The sequence below is a fragment of the Gigantopelta aegis genome, chromosome 2 (assembly GCF_016097555.1).
Source record: "Gigantopelta aegis isolate Gae_Host chromosome 2, Gae_host_genome, whole genome shotgun sequence".
Lineage (NCBI taxonomy): Eukaryota > Metazoa > Mollusca > Gastropoda > Neomphalida > Peltospiridae > Gigantopelta > Gigantopelta aegis.
The window spans coordinates 25559855-25581390 of record NC_054700.1 but is presented as its reverse complement, the minus strand read 5'-3'; the positions used below and the strand labels follow the sequence as shown (position 1 = coordinate 25581390).

Below are 21536 nucleotides of genomic sequence, written 5' to 3'. Positions count from 1 at the left end.
AAAATAACACCATATGTGTGGTTGGGTTTTATTTCATCATACATTTAAATCACATAAAACATTAAATACTTGAATATACAAAACAGATTTGTTTAGTTTACATATTTTAGTAATATGAACCATTAAATACTAGAATATATGAAACAGATTTTTTTAGTTTACATATTTTAGTAATATGAAGCATTAAATACTAGAATATATGAAATAGATTTGTTTAGTTTACATATTTTAGTAATGTAAAGCATTAAGTACTAGAAAAAGAAAAGAAAAGACTGATTTGAAACGAGATTACTTGCTAAACGTGAGTTACTTACCGGTGTGTTTCTACACTCGGAGTTTGGAACACAGTTCGACTCTTCCTCACACTCGTCAATATCTCGACAGATCTGCAACACGAGGTCCATATTACACACATGGTGGTCAAACGCTAGGTCCATATTACACACATGATGGTCGAACGCTAGGTCCATATTACACACGTGGTGGTCAAACGCTAGGTCATATTACACACATGATGGTCGAACGCTAGGTCCATATTACACACACGGTGGTCAAACGCTAGGTCCATATATACACACGATAGTCAAACGCTAGGTCCATATTCGACACACGACGGTCAAACGCTAGGTCCATATTACACACATGGTGGTCACACGCTAGGTCCATATTCGACACACGACGGTCAAACGCTAGGTCCATATTACACACATGGTGGTCACACGCTAGGTCCATATTACACACGTAATGGTCAAACGCTAGGTCCATATTACACACATGGTGGTCACACGCTAGGTCCATATTACACACGTGATGGTCAAACGCTAGGTCCATATTACACACATGGTGGTCACACGCTAGGTCCATATTACACACGTGATGGTCAAACGCTAGGTCCATATTACACACATGATCGTCAAACGCTAGGTCCATATTACACACGTGATGGTCAAACGCTAGGTCCATATTACACACGTGGTGGTCGAACGCTAGGTCCATATTACACACATGGTGGTCAAACGCTAGGTCCATATTACACACATGATAGTCAAACGCTAGGTCCATATTACACACATGATGGTCGAACGCTAGGTCCATATTACACACGTGGTGGTCAAACGCTAGGTCCATATTACACACATGATGGTCAAACGCTAGGTCCATATTACACACATGATGGTCAAACGCTAGGTCCATATTACACACATGATGGTCAAACGCTAGGTCCATATTACACACATGATGGTCGAACGCTAGGTCCATATTACACACGTGATGGTCGAACGCTAGGTCCATATTACACACGTGGTGGTCGAACGCTAGGTCCATATTACACACATGGTGGTCAAACGCTAGGTCCATATTACACACATGATGGTCAAACACTAGGTCCATATTACACACATGGTGGTCGAACGCTAGGTCCATATTACACACGTGGTGGTCAAACGCTAGGTCCATATTACACACATGGTGGTCAAACGCTAGGTCCATATTACACACATGATGGTCAAACGCTAGGTCCATATTACACACGTGGTGGTCGAACGCTAGGTCCATATTACACACGTGGTGGTCAAACGCTAGGTCCATATTCGACACACGACGGTCAAACGCTAGGTCCATATTACACACATGGTGGTCACACGCTAGGTCCATATTACACACGTGATGGTCAAACGCTAGGTCCATATTACACACATGATGGTCAAACGCTAGGTCCATATTACACACGTGATGGTCAAACGCTAGGTCCATATTACACACGTGGTGGTCGAACGCTAGGTCCATATTACACACATGGTGGTCAAACGCTAGGTCCATATTACACACATGGTGGTCAAACGCTAGGTCCATATTACACACATGATGGTCGAACGCTAGGTCCATATTACACACGTGGTGGTCAAATGCTAGGTCCATATTACACATGGTGGTCAAACGCTAGGTCCATATTACACACGTGGTGGTCGAACGCTAGGTCCATATTACACACGTGGTGGTCGAACGCTAGGTCTATATTACACACGTGGTGGTCAAACGCTAGGTCCATATTACACACATGATGGTCAAACGCTAGGTCTATATTAACACGTGGTGGTCGAACGCTAGGTCCATATTACACGCATGGTGGTTGAACGCTAGGTCCATATTACACACATGATGGTCGAACGCTAGGTCCATATTACACACATAGTGGTCAAACGCTCACACCAAGACCATGTCAGTAGTACACACAACGTGATGTTCAAACAGCTTGGTTTGATCTACATGAAGTGTACTCATTTCAATTAATTTAGAGCACATTGATTGATTGATTGATCGATTGATAGAGTGATTTAATGATTGGTTGATTGATCGATCGATTTATTGATTATCTTCATTAATTATACAAATTTCACTTAATTTAGCGCACATTGATTGATTAATTATCGGATTTTGGGTGTAAGACCGTTAGTAATTCAGAGACGTGCCATACCACGACCTTTGATATGCCAGTCGTGGGGCACTGTTTCGGACGAAAAAAATAATGTGTCCGCCGAGGAGTTTGATTCTAAAACACATAGACCTACTCCTATTTTCTTTTTTCCTTTTCTTCTTTTTGTTGTTGTTATTATTATTGCGTTTTTAAGGATATCATATCAATATCTTGTGGGTTTTACATATATACGCTAGCACTAACACCCGTTGCCCATGACAGGCGTGCTGGAACAATTACCCACACCCACACCCTTAAGACACACCCTCCCCGGCCTTGTCAACAGCCTCTAAATGTAGACAGATTATTAAAAATAAGTAATATTTAAAAACAATTGGCAGGATTCGAACCTGCTGTAGGATTATAATCTTGTAGTTACTCACCTGTTTCTGCCGCTGAGCACTGGCGATACCAACCCCCTGTATTGGTGGACTCGTGTATCCCGGAGGACAGGCCGAACACGTGAACCCCGGGGTGAGGTTCTCACACGTAGCTAGTCGGTCACATGGGCGACTGTATACACACTGGAGGAAAAAGAGAGAGAAGTGTAACAAATTAACACACATATCGAGAACATGAACCAATGAATCATCCGCTATTGGATGTCAAACATTTGGTAATTTTGACACGTAGTCTTCAGAGGAAACCTGCTACTTATTTCGATTAGCTGCAAGGAATCTTTTATATGCACTTTTCCATCAGCACATACCACGGCCTTTCATATAACAACCATAGGGTACTGACTGACCATTATGTTGGTATGCATTATTGGGCATTTTATCGACGTAACTTTTAACATATCTATGTTTGCAGTGCGTTTTATTGATAATTTTGGATTTAATTTAAATATTCATGTTTATTAATCATTTTTAGTATAAAAAAAAATTATAACAAAAATAGTAATAAATTACTATAAGTAATTTGCTACTAAACATTTCGGTGATGGTTTCATACCAACTGGAATATTTTCAACATAAATTATATATATAGTATATATAATAGTTAGAACAGTGTGCGTGTACACTGAAATGGAATAAACAAACCAATCTTACTTCGTCTATATCCTCGCAATGCGTTCCGTTGCCGGAGTATCCTGTGGGACATGGACCACAAATGAATCCATCTGGTGTATCCTGGCAACGCACACCCGGGAAACACGGTCTGTTTCTACACGTGATCTTCACTGGGTTGCACCCCCGCCGTGTTCCGTCCCCGGTCAGCCCCTCTGGGCACGAGCCGCACCTGTATCCACCCTCCATGTCGACGCAGCGCACACCTGGTGAAGATGAAAGGAAAGGAATGTTTATAATGACGCCGCAGCGTCTGGTAGAAGTCAAGTAGACATTTTATTTTACCGACACTGGATTTTTCATTTTCATACAGTTGTCATGTACAGGCAGTTTTGATACAAGTGTTCCATACAGACATTTTAAAATAGGTTTTATACAGGTGTCCTGAACACTGTTTTATACAGTTGACATGAACAGACAGTTTTATACACGTGTCCTGAACAAACAGTTTTATACAGGTGTCCTGAACAGACAGTTTTATACAAGTGACATGTACAGTTTTATACAGGTGTCCTGTTCAGTTTGATTCAGGTTTCATGTACCGTTTTATACAGGTGTCCTTTCAGACAGTGTCTTGTACAGACCGTTTTATACAGGTGTCCTTTCAGACAGTGTCTTGTACAGACCGTTTTATACAGGTGTCCTTTCAGACAGTGTCTTGTACAGATAGTTTTATACAGGTGTCCTTTCAGACAGTGTCTTGTACAGACCGTTTTATACAGGTGTCCTTTCAGACAGTGTCTTGTACAGATAGTTTTATACAGGTGTCATACACAATGTTATACATGTGCCCTATACATTTTGTTTTTGCATATGTCATGTACCATGTACCATTTAATACAGGTGTCCTGTACAGACAGTTGTTTAAAATCAGGTCTTGTATACATCAGGTATCCTGATCTTGGAGGTGGTTGTTATTCAATGTGTCCTGTACATAGTTTATACAGTTGTCGTGTACTCGCAGGCAGATGTCATACAACATGCGCTATATATACAGGAAGCTATTACACCAGGATCCCGTCCCACAAAGCTATCTTAGCTCTAAGATCACTCTAACTGCCTAAGTGCATAATTACCTTATGCATTTAACTTAACATGATCTTAGCGCTAAGATTGCTTCGTGGAATGGGTCTCAGGTATTTTGATTATTGAGGTGGTTCAAGGTGCCCTTTTATGGATAGGAAGGTGTTATACAACATGCCAAGAAGACTAGATGCTGTTATACAAGGTGTCCGGAATATAGAGGTAATTGCTATACAAAATGTCCTTTGTTGCACATTATGATTGTAACTTCTGTTTTTTGCTCAAGTGTAAATTTCACACCAAAATAAAGCAAGTATCTATATATGATACAAAACAATATCAATATAGACAATATACAATATATTATTGTTTATGGACCAAAAATAATTTAAAATAAAATATGCAGTTTTAGTGTTATCATTAGCAAGTATGTATCAAATTTAATTATAAGTATTGTCTGTTATTCCTTTTACGTTCATCTGGGTATGAAAATAAATTCATCCGCAAACTTATATGAGAACGGCTTCACCGATTCAGTTTGCGAGTGATTTTTTGGTTCATACTCCGATGAACGTAAAAGAAATAATAGACAATCCTTACAAATAAATGTATAAGTAGTAGTACATAAAGTTGTTTAAATCTAATTGTTTTTATGGGCTTTTGATTTAAGATAGAATCTTTACATATATACATAAAGTTGTCTAAATCAAATTGTTTTTATGGGCTTTTCATTTAAGATAGAATCTTTACATATATGCATAAAGTTGTCTAAATCTAATTGTTTTTGTGGGCTTTTCATTTAAGATAGAATCTTTACATATATACATAAAGTTGTCTAAATCTAATTGTTTTTGTGGGTATTTGATTTAAGATAGAATCTTTACATATATACATAAAGTTGTCTAAATCTAATTGTTTTTATGGGCTTTTCATTTAAGATAGAATCTTTACATATATACATAAAGTTGTCTAAATCTAATTGTTTTTATGGGCTTTTCATTTAAGATAGAATCTTTACATATATACATAAAGTTGTCTAAATCAAATTGTTTTTGTGGGTATTTGATTTAAGATAGAATCTTTACATATATACATAAAGTTGTCTAAATCTAATTGTTTTTGTGGGCTTTTCATTTAAGATAGAATCTTTACATATATGCATAAAGTTGTCTAAATCTAATTGTTTTTATGGGCTTTTCATTTAAGATAGAATCTTTACATATATATATAAAGTTGTCTAAATCTAATTGTTTTTGTGGGCTTTTCATTTAAGATAGAATCTTTACATACATAAAGTTGTCTAAATCTAATTGTTTTTGTGGGCTTTTTATTTATGATAGAATCTTTACATATATACATAAAGTTGTCTAAATCAAATTGTGTTTGTGGGCTTTTGATTTAAGATAGAATCTTTACATATATGCATAAAGTTGTCTAAATCTAATTGTTTTTATGGGCTTTTCATTTAAGATAGAATCTTTACATATATACATAAAGTTGTCTAAATCTAATTGTTTTTGTGGGCTTTTCATTTAAGATAGAATCTTTACATACATAAAGTTGTCTAAATCTAATTGTTTTTGTGGGCTTTTCATTTATGATAGAATCTTTACATATATACATAAAGTTGTCTAAATCAAATTGTGTTTGTGGGCTTTTGATTTAAGATAGAATCTTTACATATATACTGAAAGTTGTCTAAATCTAATTGTTTTTGTGGGCTTTTGATTTACGATAGAATCTTTACATATATATATATTGAAAATTATGCAACTTAAAAACTGGGCCCATTTTCACAAAACATCGTAAGCCAAGTTTTGCACCGACTAAATCAGTTCTTATTGCTATTATAGTACAACAAATACAGTTTGAAGTACACATATTTAATTTTCTTTTGTCCTTAAAATGCTCTATCTTCCGTTATGTTGTCATTTTTTGCATGAAACAAATGCCAAACGCATGCAAACATATGACTCATATAACTGCTGGTCGCACACATAAACTTATACACGGCTCAGACTATCAACTGTCACGACGAACTTGGCCAACTCGATGGTTGCGTTGTAATTTTTCCCAACTCCCAATTTACGATGGGTCCGCTCAGATTAATAACTAATCGGTCATAGGAGTTGTATACGACGAGAATCGAGTTGTCAGGGAGCTCAGACTTGCAACTAGACAGTCATAGAAATCGAGAGATTGGAGAGTTGGCCAACTCCGTCGTGACAGTTGGTAATCTGAGTCTAGCATTACGATGTTTTGTGAAATTGGTTCCTGCTCCAATAGATATAACACGTATACAAATAGCTCGAGTCACCTCTAGCCTTTTCTTGTAGATATGTTGTAGTGGAGGACTAGACGGGACTGTATAATACTTCGGCAATCGTCGACCGCCAAATGGTAGCTGGCTACTGTGTCTAAATACATGTTTTGTACTAAATCTAATGCCACAGTGTTTTAGTTTGGTTATTCTCGAGTCCTATCATGACATTAAACTTACATGTTAACCAGTAACAATCCTACACGAAAAAACCGGACGCCTCTACATGTGAAACGAACCTGCACTGTACTTTCTTGTGTTGACGTAGAATGAAGTGTGTGCCCACGTGACACTTTGGTACTGGTTAACAACATGTAAGTTTAATATCATGACTGGACGAGAGTAATTAAACTAAAGCTCTGCAGCATCAGATTTAGGGGGTTGGGGAATGTGTATTTTAAACACAGTAGCTGGCTACCATTTGGTCGTCGACGATTGTCGAAGTATTACACAGAGCACTAGCGTAGGAAGCGTGGGGGGGGGGGGGGGCGCAAGGGAGCAGCAGCGATGGTTTATATATAGTTATGTGTGTGCCCCTCCAACCCCTGTCCCATCCTACGCCACTGCAGTCCCCTCTAACCCTCCACTATAAGACTAAGGGGAGGGCTAGAGGAGTCTCGAGCTAGTATTCAAACAGATGTGTACAAATGGACGGACAAAGCTAGTGCGTGAGAAGACATACCTGGGAAGCAAGGGTTATCCTGGCAGAGCCTGCGCCGCGTGCAGCCAATACGGTCAGAACACATACCTGGGTAGCACGGGTTATCTCGACACGACGTATGCCGGGTACAGGTAATACCGTCACCACGGTAACCACGTGGACACGCCCCACAGCGAAATCCTTCCTCCGTGTCGACACACCTGACACCACGGAAACACGGGCTCGATGAGCACCTTCGTCGATTCACCGGTTTGGGCCTGGGAGCATCACGTAAACCTGAAATACAGAGTCACAGAACAAATACAATTACAATTGTAGAAATCTAACATACCAATAGAAGGAAGGAAGGAAATGTTTTATTTAACGACGCACTCAACACATTTCATTTACGGTTATATGGCGTCAGACATATGGTTATGGACCACGCAGATATTGAGAGAGGAAACCCATTGTAGCCACTTCATGGGCTACTCTTTTCGATTAGCAGCAAGGGCTCTTTTATATGCACCATCCCACAGACAGGGTAGTACATACCACGGCCTTTGATATGTCAGTCGTGGTGCACTGGCTGGAACGAGAAATAGTCCAATTGGCCCACCGACGGGGATCGATCCCAAACCGACCGCACATCAAGCGAGCTACGCCCCCCTCTCAAAAAACAACCCCACCCCAAAACAACAACAAACAAACAAACAAAAAAACAACCAATAGAATCATAGAACAAATACAATTACAAATTACAATTGTATAAATTTAAAATACAAATAGAATACAACAGTATTACAGACAGTTGTATAAATCTAAAACAGAATTGCAGACAGCTATATAAATATAAAATACAAAGATAATTATGGACAGTTGTATAAGCAATAGAATTACAAACAGCTGTATACCTTTGAATAAATCTTAAGTATCAATAGAATTACAGACAGTTGTATAAATATAAAATACAAACATTTGTATAAATGTAAAATAGAAATACAGACATCATATAATATAATGAGGAATGAGTACCATACAGACACTGCATTGATGTAAAATACAACAGAACTGTAAACAGCCGCTTAAATGTAAAATACAAATAGAATCAATGAAATTTGTGGGTAAATCTAAAATATAACAAAATGATTATAATTGAGTAGATCTAAACTACAAATGCACACACACACACACACACACACACACACACACACACACACACACACAGAGAGAGAGAGCAGAGAGAGAGAGAGAGAGAGAGAGAGCAGACATATGTCATACAAGACAGTAAGTGTGTGTGTGTGTGTGTGTGTGTGTGTGTGTGTGTGGATGGATAAATAAATAGAGAGAGGGATGAATTAACGGGTGGACGCATGTATGGATGAACAAACGTCGCCTCCTATCCTAACTACATACGCACACACACATGCGGACTCGCGCGAACACACACAAATACATCCTGACTATATATATACAGACTGTGAATATAATAGTGATATTTGTTAATTACGTCATGTTAGCGATACCGGTACTTACTTCCTCTGCACATGGCACAATTTGCTATCACTTCGCGTAGTTCTCGGGTTTCTCTCTCCTACAAACAAATAAAATAAAATTATAAATATGAATATAGCAATTACAATAATCAAATATTTAATACTCGACAAAATGTTAATGGGCAGGATATCACTAGTTCTTGCTCCAGGTGTCAATGTCATAGCGTCAGTCGATCGATTGGTTGTTACTTTTCCAGTTCCAGCCAATACACAATGCTGTACTCCCTTTGAAAAAAAGCAACAAAACCCAGCATATGCAGGCGCGGCGGAAGCAAGTAGACATGGGAGACTGACTGAGATCGAGGGCGCAAAGCAAAGTGTTTAGGGGTTTGGGGTATGCTCCACCGTAAATTTTGATAACTGGATGTCCTAAAGTGCAATTTCCTGCATTCTATAAGTAAAATTAATCTCTGTCTTATGATTTACTACTAATATTACTTTTGATTCAGAATTATTAAAGCTCCCTCCCCCCTGCTCCGCCTTGCCTGATATACTTTAATACACATTTTTTATCTTTTAAAAAATGCATTCGTGATATATTAAACATCTTTCATTTCATCTCAACTTATTTTTGTCCAATTAATGTTCGTACAAGCTGTCTGTGCACACCCCTCATCTAAAGGCTGTTTCACCAAAGAAACGCAAAGAATTCAACTTAATTACTATTTAAAAATAAGTAAAATTCATCTCTACCTGAAGATTTACTACCAATAATATTTTTGATTCCGAATTATTGGGGATCACCATAATATAATGGTAAAAACAATAAAATAAAAAAATAAAAGGCGAAACTTAAAGTTGTATGCAGTGTAGTTTTATTTTAATATTTAAAATTTGAATTTGAGCATCTTATGTATTTGTAAGTGATTTACTTAAATTTTGCAGTTTAAAGACAAACACTTAGTATTTTAGTGGACATTTTGGGTATAATTTTAACCACAAGTTTTTCTAATGCATCTGCATGGCCAAATATCATATCCAGAGCATCAAGTGATAATGCTTTGTTTATGTGCATCCCTGTTTATTTACATTACATGCTGTTTTGTGGAAACTATTGGAGCTGCAATGTTTACCTTTATTTGACCCTTTTTGTTGAAATGGCCCATCTATGATTGGGCAGAGAACAGAAGAAGACGTTTGTTTTGTTTAACGATACCACTAGAGCACATTGATTTATTAATCATCGGCTAAACATATGGTCATTTAAACACAGTCATAGAGAGGAAACCCGCTACATTTTTCCATTAGTACTAAGGGATCTTTTATATGCGCCATCCCACAGAGGACAGTACATACCACGGCTTTTGATATACCACTGAGTCGTGGTGCACTGGCTGGAACGAGTAATAGCCCAATTGGGCCACCGACGAGCAGAGAACAGAGTACGACAACGATGTGTAGGGGGAGGATATGGTCTCAAGAAAATATATTCTTATGTCTATAATATCATTTCAAATGTTCTAAATACAGAATACTACATGAGTTGCAGTTAGATACTATTTATCTCACAACGAGTTGTTTTAAAATGTATCTAACGAGCGAAAGCGAGTTTGATACGTTTTAAAACAACGAGTTGTGAGATAAATGGTACCTAACGGCCATGAATGTATTATTCTGTTTCTTACATATCCTCAAAAGCCAGGTTTAAAGCAAATTTTAACATCTTTATTGACTAAAAGATATTTACAACCTTTTGCACTTTGTCACAGACACGTGATTGCTGGGTTAACTATACGTCACAGAGTAATCGATTTCCACGGTTCTGGATTTTTATTGGACGTATGGCGTTGGTGACCTGGTGCCAGTAGTATGTCTTGAAATTGTTAACACACGTAAGCGTGTAAACAACTCTGTGTTATCGATAATAACACATGGTGTTCTCACCAACGGGTGTGTAAGAAACCCAATTCCTAACTGTCAAGAATTAGGATTGTTATAATTACTCTTTAGTAAAATCGATCAATAAAACAAACATCTTAAAATTATCGCTCAGACAACTATTTGACACGTGCTTACATCCACTGAATGTTCAAGCATGTCTTCCTTGGACACACTATCAGAGTTTCCCGAGAAATGTGTCCAAGACAGAGACATTTTAATGGTGTGGCTGGTACATCAAAGGCCGTGGTATGTGCTATCCTGTCTATAGGATGGTGCATATAAAAGATCCCTTGCTGCTAATCGAAAATAGTAGCCCAATAAGTGGCGACAGCGGGTTTCCTCCCTCAATATCTGTGTGGTATTTAACCATATGTTCGACGCCATATAACCGTAAATAAAATGTGTTGAGTGCGTCGTTAAATAAAACATTTCCTTCCTTTTAATGGTGTTTTCATACTGGCCTCGTCAAGGGACCGTGACGAGTTGTATTGCCTGGGGCCGTATAGCCAGTCTCGGGCCAACACAACTGTCATTGTATCTGCAACAGCGCCAATATGAAAATACCCATTTAATAACATCGTTGTATATTAATTTTGTTATAACTAGTACTATAAGCATTAAGCAAAACATGGTAAAAACAATTTAATTCCGTAGAGTACATTGTTCTTACTCAAAAGGATGTCCAGCTGAATTTGTTTTTGAAGATTTGACAGTAAAACTTAATTTACTTTTTTTTTTTTTTAATTGTAATTACATATACTCAGACTATTCTGGAATCGATTTAACGTTAGTTGTTGACTTTTGCCTTTTGATATGTATTGCTTGGCAATTAGCAGTATTAAAATGATAATCTTTTTAGAATAGTTAGGATTGCCTAATTGTTTGTGCAGTTTGAAACCTGACTTACCTGCCCTTGGATCTCCCGCTGGAGAGCTTGGATGGTCGTGGTTAGTTCTAGTATCGCCTGCACCATCTGTAGCTGCGCGTCTCTAGGGTCTGGGTCAGAAAGGGTTAATAAAACAACACTAAAACTTGTGACATGGATGTACACCACGCAAGTGGCATTTTGTTACATACTCGCAGTTAACACACTGATTGTGGTTTAGTGTTCGCACCAAACAGACTACTGATTTTACTTGTGTATATACTTTGAGTGGAATATAGCTCAGTTGTACAGTTTTCACATGTGCTCCACGACTGACTGTTTGTGAACTAGTACATTTAGGCAATTCCACAGTGACTAATATTACATTTTCAGGCAATTATGTCTTAATAATACCTAAATAAGAGGTATTAATACGATTTTTGCCCTGTCTTCCCCTGTACTTAAATATAGCTGAATAAGAGGTATCAGTACCATTGCTCCCTTCCGACACCCCCTCACCGAATCTCCCTTAACCATACCTGAATAAGAAGTATCAACACGATTTCTTCCCTTCTGCCCGTAAACATATTTCAATAAGAGATATCAATACCACTGCTCCCTTGCCTTCCGCCCCCTCCCAACCTATCTTTAACCATACTTGAATAAGAAGTATCAATGCGAATTGTTCCCTGTCTTCTCTCCTGCCCGTAAACATATTTGAATATTAGAGGTACCAGTACGACTGCACCCCCTGTCTTCCAACCAACCCCCACCCCTCCCTTAACCATACCTGAATAAGAAGTATCGATACGATTGCTCAAGCTGACAGTCTCGGGAAGTGGTCTTGGTCTCCGTGATGGTTGTGATACCGGCGGCGACACTGGGGGACGCTGTGGTGTGGAGGGGTCGTTTCTCTGGGGGCTGAACCTCTCCGAGGCCCACGCTGGAACCTCCAACTTGGGCGCCTCCGTGGTGACGGCCTCCTTGAAGGCGTCCCGGCCACACCCCTGGGAGGCGAGCATGTGGCTCAGAGACGTCCGGCTGTAGAAGTGGAAGTTGCTGGCTGTTCTCTGAAACAAAGAAATGCTGTGTGAGAGCATCGTGAGAAGTAACAAATGAAAAGTAACCAGATCAATGTGAGACCATCATCACACCGGCATCGGTGGTGTCGTGGTTAGGTCATTGGACATAAGGCTGGTAGGAATAGGGTTCGCAGCCGGGTACCGGATCTCAGCCAGAACGAGTTTTAACGACCCATTGGGTAGGTGTGAAACCACTACACCCTCTTCTCTCTCACTAACCACTAACAACTAACTCACTGACCTGGACAGACAGCCCAGATACCTGAGGTGTGCGCCTAGGACAGCGTGCTTGTAATTGGATATAAGCACGAAAATCAATTAAAATGAAATGAGGCCATTATGGAAAAAAAGTAATCACTGCTATTATGTAGCCAGTGTTATGTGAGGCCATTATGAGAAGTAACTAATGAAACGTAGCCAGTGTTATATGAGGCCATTATGAGAAGTAACTAATGAAACGTAGCCAGTGTTATGTGAGGCCATTATGAGAAGTAACTAATGAAACGTAGCCAGTGTTATATGAGATCATTATGAGAAGTAACTAATGAAACGTAGCCAGTGCTATGTGAGGCCATTATGAGAAGTAACTAATGAAACGTAGCCAGTGCTATGTGAGGCCATTATGAGAAGTAACTAATGAAACGTAGCCAGTGTTATGTGAGATCATTATGAGAAGTAACTAATGAAACGTAGCCAGTGCTATGTGAGATCATTATGAGAAGTAACTAATGAAACGTAGCCAGTGCTATGTGAGATCATTATGAGAAGTAACTAATGAAACGTAGCCAGTGTTATGTGAGATCATTATGAGAAGTAACTAATGAAACGTAGCCAGTGTTATGTGAGATCATTATGAGAAGTAACTAATGAAACGTAGCCAGTGCTATGTGAGGCCATTATGAGAAGTAACTAATGAAACGTAGCCAGTGCTATGTGAGGCCATTATGAGAAGTAACTAATGAAACGTAGCCAGTGTTATATGATACCATTATGAGAAGTAACTAATGAAACGTAGCCAGTGTTATATGAGATCATTATGAGAAGTAACTAATGAAACGTAGCCAGTGCTATGTGAGGCCATTATGAGAAGTAACTAATGAAATGTAGCCAGTGTTATATGAGATCATTATGAGAAGTCACTAATGAAACGTAGCCAGTGCTATGTGAGGCCATTATGAGAAGTAACTAATAAAAAGTAACCAATACTATTTGAGACTGAATATGTGATCGTGACATCATAATGAGAATTAACTAACTGTAACTCTAGTAATGCGAGACTATTGATGAGAAGTAACTAACGAAATGCACGTGATCTATCATTATAAGTGGCCAATGGTGTGTGCATATGTCATTATATATACCTTTATGAGAAGTAGCCAGTTGTGTACGATACGATACGACTGTCAGCTAATGAGAAACAACACATTATAAGAATTAACCACTGATATGTGACAACATATTGACAGGTGACTAATTATATGTGGGACCATGATGAGATGCCATCGTAACAGCTAACAGTATGTTTTAAAAGTTAATGTCGTGAACCCAAACTCCGAGATGACTGACACTCCGGGGTTCGTGTTGTCTTGCAACTGGTTTAACGTATCATTCCCATTTCGCTCGTTAGATACGTTTTAGAACAACTCAATATGAAATAAATGACATCCATTAGCCACTCATGTAGTATTCTCAACTTCTATAATATCAAAAGCAGCATGAAGAATATAAACAACTGTTTAGTCAGGTGTTGTAATGGTGTTTATGGGCGTAGAAGAATATAAACTGTTTAGTCAGGTGTTGTAATGGTGTTTATGGGCGTAGAAGAATATAACCTGTTTAGTCAGGTGTTGCAATGGTGCTTATGGGCGTAGAAGAATATAAACTGTTTAGTCAGGTGTTGTAATGGTGCTTATGGGTGTAGAAGAATATAAACTGTTTAGTCAGGTGTTGCAATGGTGCTTATGGGCGTAGAAGAATATAAACTGTTTAGTCAGGTGTTGCAATGGTGTTTATGGGCGTAGAAGAATATAAACTGTTTAGTCAGATGTTGTAATGGTGTTTATGGGCGTAGAAGAATATAAACTGTTTAGTCAGGTGTTGCAGTGGTGTGTATGGGCGTAGAAGAATATAAATTGTTTAGTCAGGTGTTGCAATGATGTTTATGGGCGTAGAAGAATATAAACTGTTTAGTCAGGTGTTGCAGTGGTGTTTATGGGTGTAGAAGAATATAAACTGTTTAGTCAGGTGGTGCAATGATGTTTATGGGTGTAGAAAAATGTAAACTATTTATTCAGGTGTTGTAATGGTGTTTATGGGCGTGAAATAATTTAAACTATTTATTCAGGTGTTGTAATGGTGTTTATGGGCGTGAAATAATGTAAACTATTTATTCAGGTGTCGTAATGGTGTTTATGGGCGTAAAATAATGTAAACTATTTATTCAGGTGTTGTAATTGTGTTTATGGGCGTGAAATAATGTAAACTGTTTAGTTAGGTGTTGCAATGGTGTTTATGGGCGTAAAAGAATGTAAACTATTTATTCTGGTGTTGCAATGGTGTTTATGGGCGTAAAATAATGTAAACTATTTATTCAGGTGTTGTAATTGTGTTTATGGGCGTGAAATAATGTAAACTGTTTAGTTAGGTGTTGCAATGGTGTTTATGGGCGTAAAAGAATGTAAACTATTTATTCTGGTGTTGCAGTGGTGTTTATGGGCGTAAAATAATGTAAACTATTTATTCAGGTGTTGCAATGGTGTTTATGGGCGTAAAATAATGTAAACTGTTTAGTTAGGTGTCGCAATGGTGTTTATGGGCGTAAAAGAATGTAAACTATTTATTCAGATGTTGCAATGGTGTTTATAGGCGTAGAAGAATATAATCTGTTTAGTCAGGTGTTGCAATGATAGTCAGGTGTTGCAATGATGTTTGTGGGTGTAGAAGAATATAAACTGTTTAGTCAGGTGTTGCAATGGTGTTTGTGGGCGTAGAAGAATATAAACTGTTTAGTCAGGTGTTGCAATGGTGTTTGTAGGCGTAGCAGAATATAAGCTGTTTAGTCAGGTGTTGTAATGGTGTTTGTGGGCGTAGAAGAATATAAACTGTTTCGTCATGTGTTGCAATGGTGTTTATGGGTGTAGATGAATATAAACTGTTTAGTCAGGTGTTGCAATGGTGTTCATGGGTGTAGAAGAATATAAACTGCTTAGTCAGGTGTTGCAATGGTGTTTATGGGTGTAGAAGAATATAAACTGTTTCGTCTGGTGTTGCAATGGTGTTTATGGGTGTAGATGAATATAAACTGTTTAGTCAGGTGTTGCAATGGTGTTCATGGGTGTAGAAGAATATAAACTGCTTAGTCAGGTGTTGCAATGGTGTTTATGGGTGTAGAAGAATATAAACTGTTTCGTCATGTGTTGCAATGGTGTTTATGGGTGTAGATGAATATAAACTGTTTAGTCAGGTGTTGCAATGGTGTTCATGGGTGTAGAAGAATATAAACTGCTTAGTCAGGTGTTGCAATGGTGTTTATGGGTGTAGAAGAATATAAACTGTTTCGTCTGGTGTTGCAATGGTGTTTATGGGTGTAGAAGAATATAAACTGTTTCGTCAGGTGTTGCATTGGTGCTCATGGGTGTAGAAGAATATAAACTGTTTCGTCAGGTGTTGCAATGGTGTTTATGGGTGTAGAAGAATATAAACTGTTTAGTCAGGTGTTGCAATGGTGTTTATGGGTGTAGATGAATATAAACTGTTTCGTCAGGTATTGCAATGGTGTTTATGGGTGTAGATGATGTGGATACCTGAGTTGTTCAGGTTATGATGCGCGCTCGATCCCCGTCAGTGGGCCCGTTGGGCTATTTCTTGTTCCAGCCAGTACACAACGACTGGTATATAAATGGCTGTGGTATAGGCTATCCTGTCTGTGGGACAGTGCATATAAAAGATAACTTGCTACTAATGAAAAAATGTAGCAGGTTTTCTCTAGGACTATATGTCAAAATTACCAAATGATTGACATCCAATAGCCGATGATTAATAAACCAATGTGCTCTAGTAGTATTGTCAAATAAAACAAAAGAAAACTGATCAGGTGACGTCGTAGCTGTCTCACTTGGAAAACACATTACATACTGTGTATCCACGAGGTTACAATTGTTCAGTCTTCTAGCTCGTACCGGGTCTGAGCATGAATCAGGCAATCAACCTGGTCTGGTCTGAGCCTTGAACGTGCACATTCAGAGCAAGCTGTTGTAGTGCACGCCTGTCATGGGCCATGCCGGCTCCTCCGGCCAGGACAGGACGGCAATTAACCATCTGACACATGCTTAAATCCACTGAGTCTGTTATGTTCCATAGAAGGAAGCCCAATTTCGTTCACAATTATCTTCAAGACAATAACGAAAATGTACTAAATGATTTTACGTACGACACTAACAGATGGTACAGTTAACTTTTGTTAAATGAGAAAAAAACATATTGTTAGAATAATAATAATAATAATAATTGGTGCATCGAAATTAAAATAATGTACAAAATAACTTCAATAAAACCGTCATCAGTTTCACATAGTAGTACATGTTTAAAAAAAAAAAAAATTATAACGTGATAAATTAAATAATTATTGCAGGTAAAACTTCAAAAGCAGGTATCCCAATTGTTCAACATTTTTAATGTGGCATATGACAAAGTAAATTCCGTAACAATGATCTTCAATTCTAAACTGTATTTCAAGAATAATTCGGCATACGTTAGCGCCAAATTATGTTTTCATTCCCAGAGCAAGTTACCTTTACCATGACACTGTATGTTTCTTACGAAATCTAGATTCTTCTGGAACTTTTCTCCTGTTTAAACGCGTAGAAGAACATGTAAATATGGCGCCCAAAAGCAATGGCTGGTTCTGTTTGAATGATTATTGATAAATATTAATTCGAAATATCCACCAGACTAAAATTCGTATATTAAATACTTTGCGGATGTTTGCACGGGAAGTTCGACTCGAGTATTTAACCATTTCATATTGTTTCTCGTAAATGTGTACATCTGGAAAGAGTCAATAATGTTCATTGACACCAGATGTGAAACCGGGAACAAACCTGCCTGTGACATGTTTCTATAAAACTAGCAGTTTCCAGAACAACCTGGCCATTTGATAATACTGTTCAGGTCCGTGCGAGCTACAAAAGCACGCAGTAACCTTAATACCACCCACACTACATCTTTACTGATTTTCACTAACTTTTAAAGCAATCCTTCAAGTTCTTTTTTTTTTAACTCTCAGTACTAGAAAATCGCGTTTCCAGGCTTTCCAAAATCAGTTTCACTAAACAGAATACTGCGGACCCTTCTAATTAGTTTTAAGCTATTTTTACCATTGTATTTTCGAAACTTAGCCAACCCGGTATTTTTTCCCATTTTAGAAAAAAAAATATTTGGTCTCTGTTTGAAGCCTTCAAGGAGTCTAAAGAATGGCACAATTTGCATAGGCGTCATACGAGTTCCTAGGTGTCAGAATGCTTCTAGCAACTGGGTGGCAGGGGTTATATTAATTCGTTCTATTAAAGGGACATACCCTAGTTTTTAAACACCAAGGCATAGTTTTCACTATTAAAGCCGTTTTGAATAACTGAAATCATACAGTACTTAGATTTTATTGTTTAGATTATTAATATCCGTACATCCGAAGTGTTTCTGGTCATCCTGGTACTTTTAATATCACAAAAATGCATTTTTCATATTTAGAAAAACGCACGTGCGTCTAAGAAGTAACGATTATGGAGTAGAGTTCTTGTCTATTTTTAAGGGTATTTCACCGTTTCGACGACATAGACTGGTTCCACTCTGTTGTGTAACTTTATCCAAATGTGTAATTGTAGATTAACCAAACGTAGTGTTAATTTTTATGGTCTGTGCAGGGCAATGCATAATCTTCGGAGCTGAGAGGGGAAGTATCCCCACCCACCTCACCCTCCTCGATTCTACTGAGTGTGGTGTATTTGTTTGTCACTGTAAGCAGTTTGATGTGTGTACAATATGCAAGACATAAGCCAGTAAGCTACTGGTGAGTGTAAAGCTGAACGATCCCATATTTGCCCCGACTCTTTTCTTCAAAGTTATAACATGTGCAAATGAGACTGGGAAAATGTTAAAATAACTCAGTTTTGCTAATATAATATAAAGAGCTTTGACATTTAATATTTCGGCAAAGTATTTGCTCTTTTGAGAGGCATTTCTGTTATATTTGAATAGTCTATCCAAAAAGGTAGACAGCGAAATAATACAATATAATAAGAAACACTTAAAGGTGCTATATCAAAGTTGCAATATTTATTATTTTTTGCTTTGAAACATAAAGTTTATACCTTCAGCTATATGCCTAATAATTCTATTTACTAGTAGAAAAAATATTGAGTGTGTCACACTCATTAACCAGTGACGTCACTGTTTTATGCGTACACATTCAACACACTAAGTTTACTCGGAATTCTTCAGCTGACAAAAGAAACAAAGGTGGTGGCCATGCTGTATTTAGCCAAAACGTATTCGGGAAACCCCTCTTATCGTCCAATGCAAGACTTACAATTATTATTCTAGAGTTGATTATGCAAAGATTATTTGTACGATCGATTAATTTGTAATTATTTATTACAAATAAATGTGAAAATAACGAAATATTGTAGTTTTAACTTTATCATAGGACCTTTAAAGAGTTTTTAACGATACAAATAGAGATTTTTTTAAATAATAAAAAATGAAAATCACTTCTTTGTGCCGTATGTAGCCTAAGATAAAGTGGGGTAGCAGTACAAAAGGAATCATAGCTCAGCAATAGAGAGACTTCTCCTTGTAAACCAAACTGGCACTTTTTAAACTACAAGGAATACATTTGCGTAGGTTTGTGGGGCGCAGCTGTCACTAAACATCCACCACCCACCGCTAATTATGCCACTTCCGTCTATTATTTGCATTGAGAAAAGACACGGTTGTTATTGTACTTTGAACGCTGAAAACGTTAGGAATTTTTTTTAAATATTATCATTGCAGAAATAGATTTTAGAAATCTTATAATAAAATAACTTGCCAAGCTTCGAAACCTTTTTCTTCTTTTTGGAAACATGCATAGGAACTTGAAATAGAGAGGCTATAAAAAGAGAAAGAAAACTGCACTACACGAACAACTACATAAACGTTTATATTAGTAACTGAACCTATTGGTTAAGAAAGAAATTAGAATTTAATTTTTAGAACGAAACAAAAGGTAAATAAATTAAACATATTTTTGAATAAAAAAAATTCATTATTAAATTTTATAATCAGAGGCCTACACCAAGGCATATTAATTAATTTTTGCTGATTTTGGTACTTTTCAGTATCGTTTTTGTTCCTTGTCAACCATGAAGTAAATTAAATGAACTAAATAGTTTGTGTACTTCAGACGTCTATACTTATATTACTATATAACCTCTTTATACCACTTTAAAGTTTGTTTTGTTTAACGACCCCACTAGAGCACATTGAATTATTAATAATCGGCTATTGGATGTCAAAAATGTGTTAATCCTGATAAATACAATGTAGTTTTAGTGAGGAAACCCGTTAGCAGTGCCGAATTTATAAAGGGTAAAGGGGACAATTGTCCCGGGCCCCCCTGCCAGAGTGGCCCACAGACTAAGGACTTCCTTTATAAAAACATGTCATAATTATAACATTAGTAAATTTTTTGTATTTGTCATGTAATTTAATTTCTATGTTTAGGGGCCCCGGAAACTGAAGTGCCCGCCCCCCCCCCCCCACACACACACCCCCCACGCCACACACACACACACACAAGGTCTAAATCCAGCTCTGCCCGCTAGTCAACCACCCATGTCAACAAAACATAATCTTCGTTGTTAAGAAACGGTAACACGTCAAACCATTGTTGACGTCACAATGCTAAAAGAAAAATGTCAGCCAGTTTTGTCGTACCTCCTATTAATTTCGGTAAATAATGACCAAGCTACTTACAACACTGACGTTTCCTAAAACATTGAGTCTGATAGGAACTTCCGTCGTGTCGAGGCCCATGTTTTCACAGTCCACAAAAAGCCGAATTTTATTGGATGGCTGGTCCAGCTCTGAGAAGTGCAGAAGGAAGCGCTTCCGGTCATTTTGATGAAGCGCTCTTGTCGGGAACGCCAGTTGATGAAGACTCGAGTCCCGAGTGCGTATGCGCACAATCACTGAAATACAAAAAAAAAAAATAATAATAATAAAAAATAATTGTTTAACTAGAGTTTTTACACTTGAAAAAAACATAAAATTCAAGGACATATTGTTGTCTGAATTTAGACAGGTTATTTAGACAAAGTAAAGATGCGAAAAAAAATAAACCACCGAATTTGTGGCCTACATTTCCAGGACACAATAAAATGTATAGATTTTTTTTCGGGACATTCCAGGCCTGGATTTTAAAATCACTAAAAATTCAAGGATATTCCTGGATTTCCAGGACGCGTAAGAACACGGTAATGACACCACTAGAGCACATTGATTTATTAATCATCGGCTATTGGATGTGAAACATTTGGTAATTTTTACATATAGTTTTAGAGACGAAACCCGCTACATTTTTTCATGA

General features: G+C 37.7%; 1 protein-coding gene across 1 annotated transcript in view; it reads right to left on the bottom strand.

Moving 5' to 3' along the window:
• The window catches only part of LOC121383155 (cartilage oligomeric matrix protein-like), a 67653-nt gene that overhangs the window by 33727 nt on the left and 12390 nt on the right, over nt 1-21536 (bottom strand). The window contains exons 3-10 of the mRNA XM_041512986.1: nt 20924-21138; nt 12622-12901; nt 11874-11962; nt 9066-9123; nt 7638-7826; nt 3529-3752; nt 2860-3000; nt 315-386 (exon numbers count right to left, since the gene is read on the bottom strand). Of these exons, the coding sequence (XP_041368920.1) occupies nt 315-386; nt 2860-3000; nt 3529-3752; nt 7638-7826; nt 9066-9123; nt 11874-11962; nt 12622-12901; nt 20924-21138 (1268 nt within the window). The remainder of the gene's footprint in view (nt 1-314; nt 387-2859; nt 3001-3528; nt 3753-7637; nt 7827-9065; nt 9124-11873; nt 11963-12621; nt 12902-20923; nt 21139-21536) is intronic.